Source organism: Tenrec ecaudatus, chromosome 4 (assembly GCF_050624435.1).
Source record: "Tenrec ecaudatus isolate mTenEca1 chromosome 4, mTenEca1.hap1, whole genome shotgun sequence".
Taxonomy (NCBI): domain Eukaryota; kingdom Metazoa; phylum Chordata; class Mammalia; order Afrosoricida; family Tenrecidae; genus Tenrec; species Tenrec ecaudatus.
In genome coordinates, this window is record NC_134533.1 from 6,445,734 (window position 1) to 6,448,039 (window position 2,306).

The 2,306-nt window shown below is 60.7% G+C and overlaps 1 protein-coding gene across 1 annotated transcript; it reads right to left on the reverse strand.

Annotated features, from left to right (window-relative positions):
• Positions 1-797: 797 nt before the first annotated feature.
• Positions 798-1,866, reverse strand: C4H11orf86 (chromosome 4 C11orf86 homolog). The gene is made up of 2 exons (XM_075547531.1): positions 1,591-1,866; positions 798-896 (listed from the first exon to the last, which is right to left on the reverse strand). Exons 1-2 carry the CDS (start codon positions 1,864-1,866, stop codon positions 798-800), a joined length of 375 nt encoding a protein of 124 aa, XP_075403646.1.
• Positions 1,867-2,306: the final 440 nt, after the last annotated feature.

Genomic DNA, 2,306 nt, shown 5'->3' on the forward strand with positions numbered 1-2,306 from the left:
GGTACTCCTGCCTTACCATCCTGGGAGCTCCTGGCCCAGGCTGTCCCCATGTCGCGTGGGAGAGGCTTGGAGACAAGTTAGTGACCAGCACCTCTTTATTGTCTGGCCAGCGCCAGGCTGGAAGAGCTGTCCAAAGCAAAACATCCTTGGCCTTAGCCTCAGTTTCCCCCTCTGTCACGGGGAAGTACAGAGTTTTCCCAGCTTCTTCATCAGGGTGCGGACAGGATAGAGATGACAAATGCAGAGTGAAGTCCCCAGGGCTTCCCAGACACGGTCCTGGCCCTGGCGGGCTCTCCATCTGGGAGGGAGAAGGGTGCCTGCCCACCACGGGCGGCCAGGGAGAAAGGCAGGGGCTTGGGGCTCCCAGCCAGAGACCACTGGTGTCCGGGAGGCTCTCAGCCTGTCTGGGTTCACCGAGCTCCACCGGGGTTCTTACCGCTGGTCTTGCGGGGCGGGGGAGGCACCCACAGGTGCACGTCTAGGCAGTCTTCTCAGACCCTCGTGGGCATCACAGGGGAAGGGACCCTTGAGCCCAGAATCTCTCAGGATCCCCCTCTTTCTCAGTCCGGTTGGGGTCTTTGAGGAGAGCTTGCCTTGGGGAGATAGACTGGAGCCTCTGTCCTGAGCATAGGGCTCTTATTAAGCTGGGGGAAGAGGCCCCCTGGGCAGTGTGTGTGGGCAGTGCAGTCCAAGTGGAGGAGGCCGTCCTGACCCCCTGGCAACACAGTGAAGAGGTAGGTCATTGGACGAGGTGTCTCCTCGGAAGCAGCAGGGGTCCACCACCGGTCCCAGCATCCTTAGCTGGTGGTGTCCAGCGGGGGTTCTGTGGAGGCTGGCCGGCTCAGGGTCACACTCGGGAAGCTGGCGACAAAGCTCTCCCATCTTCTCCTGACCTTCTGGGAGACACAATGAGGAGGAGGTCAGGGCCGAGGGACCAGGCACCACAGACGGTGGAGGGGCTGTTGTTCAGCCTATGGCCACTGGGTGGTGCTAGGACCCAAAGAGAGAGCGTTGCTCCCATGCTTAGAAAAACCCGTCAACACAAACCACTGCCCTTTGGTGGATTCTGACTCCTCTGGGGCAGGGTCGAACTGCGCCTCTCGGGGAAGCTTTCCTGCAGTAAAAAGCCCCATCGGTCTCCAAAGGGCAGCTGGTGGTTTTGAACTGGTGGCCTTGTAATGAGCAGCCAACCCTCACAGGTTAGGTAACCGCTATTCCATGGATCCTGTCTCCTAAGGTGGGGCCTGTGGTTCCCACTAGGGAAGTGGGACACCTCCCACCCCCACCCCCACCCCCGCGGAAGTTCTGAGATGCAAGTTTCAGGCGGCTGAACTAGCTGGTGACCTGGCCTTCTGCTCCACCTGCCTTTCTGACAGACTGCTGGATGGATCATCTCACCCATCCCTCCTGCTCTAGAGCCCCTGGTTGGCTGTAAGATCAATCCAGCCACCTTCAGTGCCTGGGGCCTTGACTCGCTGTCTCCCTGGCCCCATGGTCATCTTGACATGGCACCCCAATGTCCTTACCCCTAAGCCTTTGCTTTACTCCCTGTCATCCGCACCCATTCATTCCTTCTGCCCTCAGTCCTACCTGCCCGTACTGCCTCAGCCACCGCCGGCTGCCTCCTCGCTGGACTTGGATCAGCTGCTCCGTGTCCTCCAGGCTCCCAGGTTGCCGCTCCTGACCCAGGCTGTCCAGCCCTTCCACACCTCCGTCGAGGTCCTGTGGCTTGGGTTTCTCTCGGCTCTGTCTGAGGCTCAGTGCCCGGCGGAGGCGGCCCTCCTGGGGCCTCCCCCATGGCTCCTGAAGCTTGCCGTAGTTAGACCTGGGTCCTCGAAGGGACTGGCTGCGCAGCCCTGTCCCCATTGCTCTGGACTCAGTTCTGCTCTGGCCCCAAAGCTGGTCACTTGATCTCTGAGATGGCCTGGTGTCCCTACCCAGTTGAAGGTCCTGGCCTGGGGCCAAAGGTTGATACTGCCGAGGTGGCCACCATAAACCAAAGGTCAGGCCAAGATGAGACATCCTGCCTGAGTCAGCCTCCCTACCTCCAGCCCACCTGCAGGGCAAAGGGCACAAGTGAGCCAGACCTTTACCTTTCTTCCATTGCCTCCAGGCAGTCCTCCCTGACTGCCCCGCCCCTGCAGCGCTGCCCTCCTCATCAGTCCAAACAGCTTGAACCAAACGGAGGGGGCAGCTCCAGACTGTGAGTGGGGCGGGGGGGGGGCTCACTCTGTCTGGGATTGCCCGCCCAGCATAGCAACAACATGAAAAGCTCAGGCTCCAAGCAGCCCCATCACTCCTGGTGC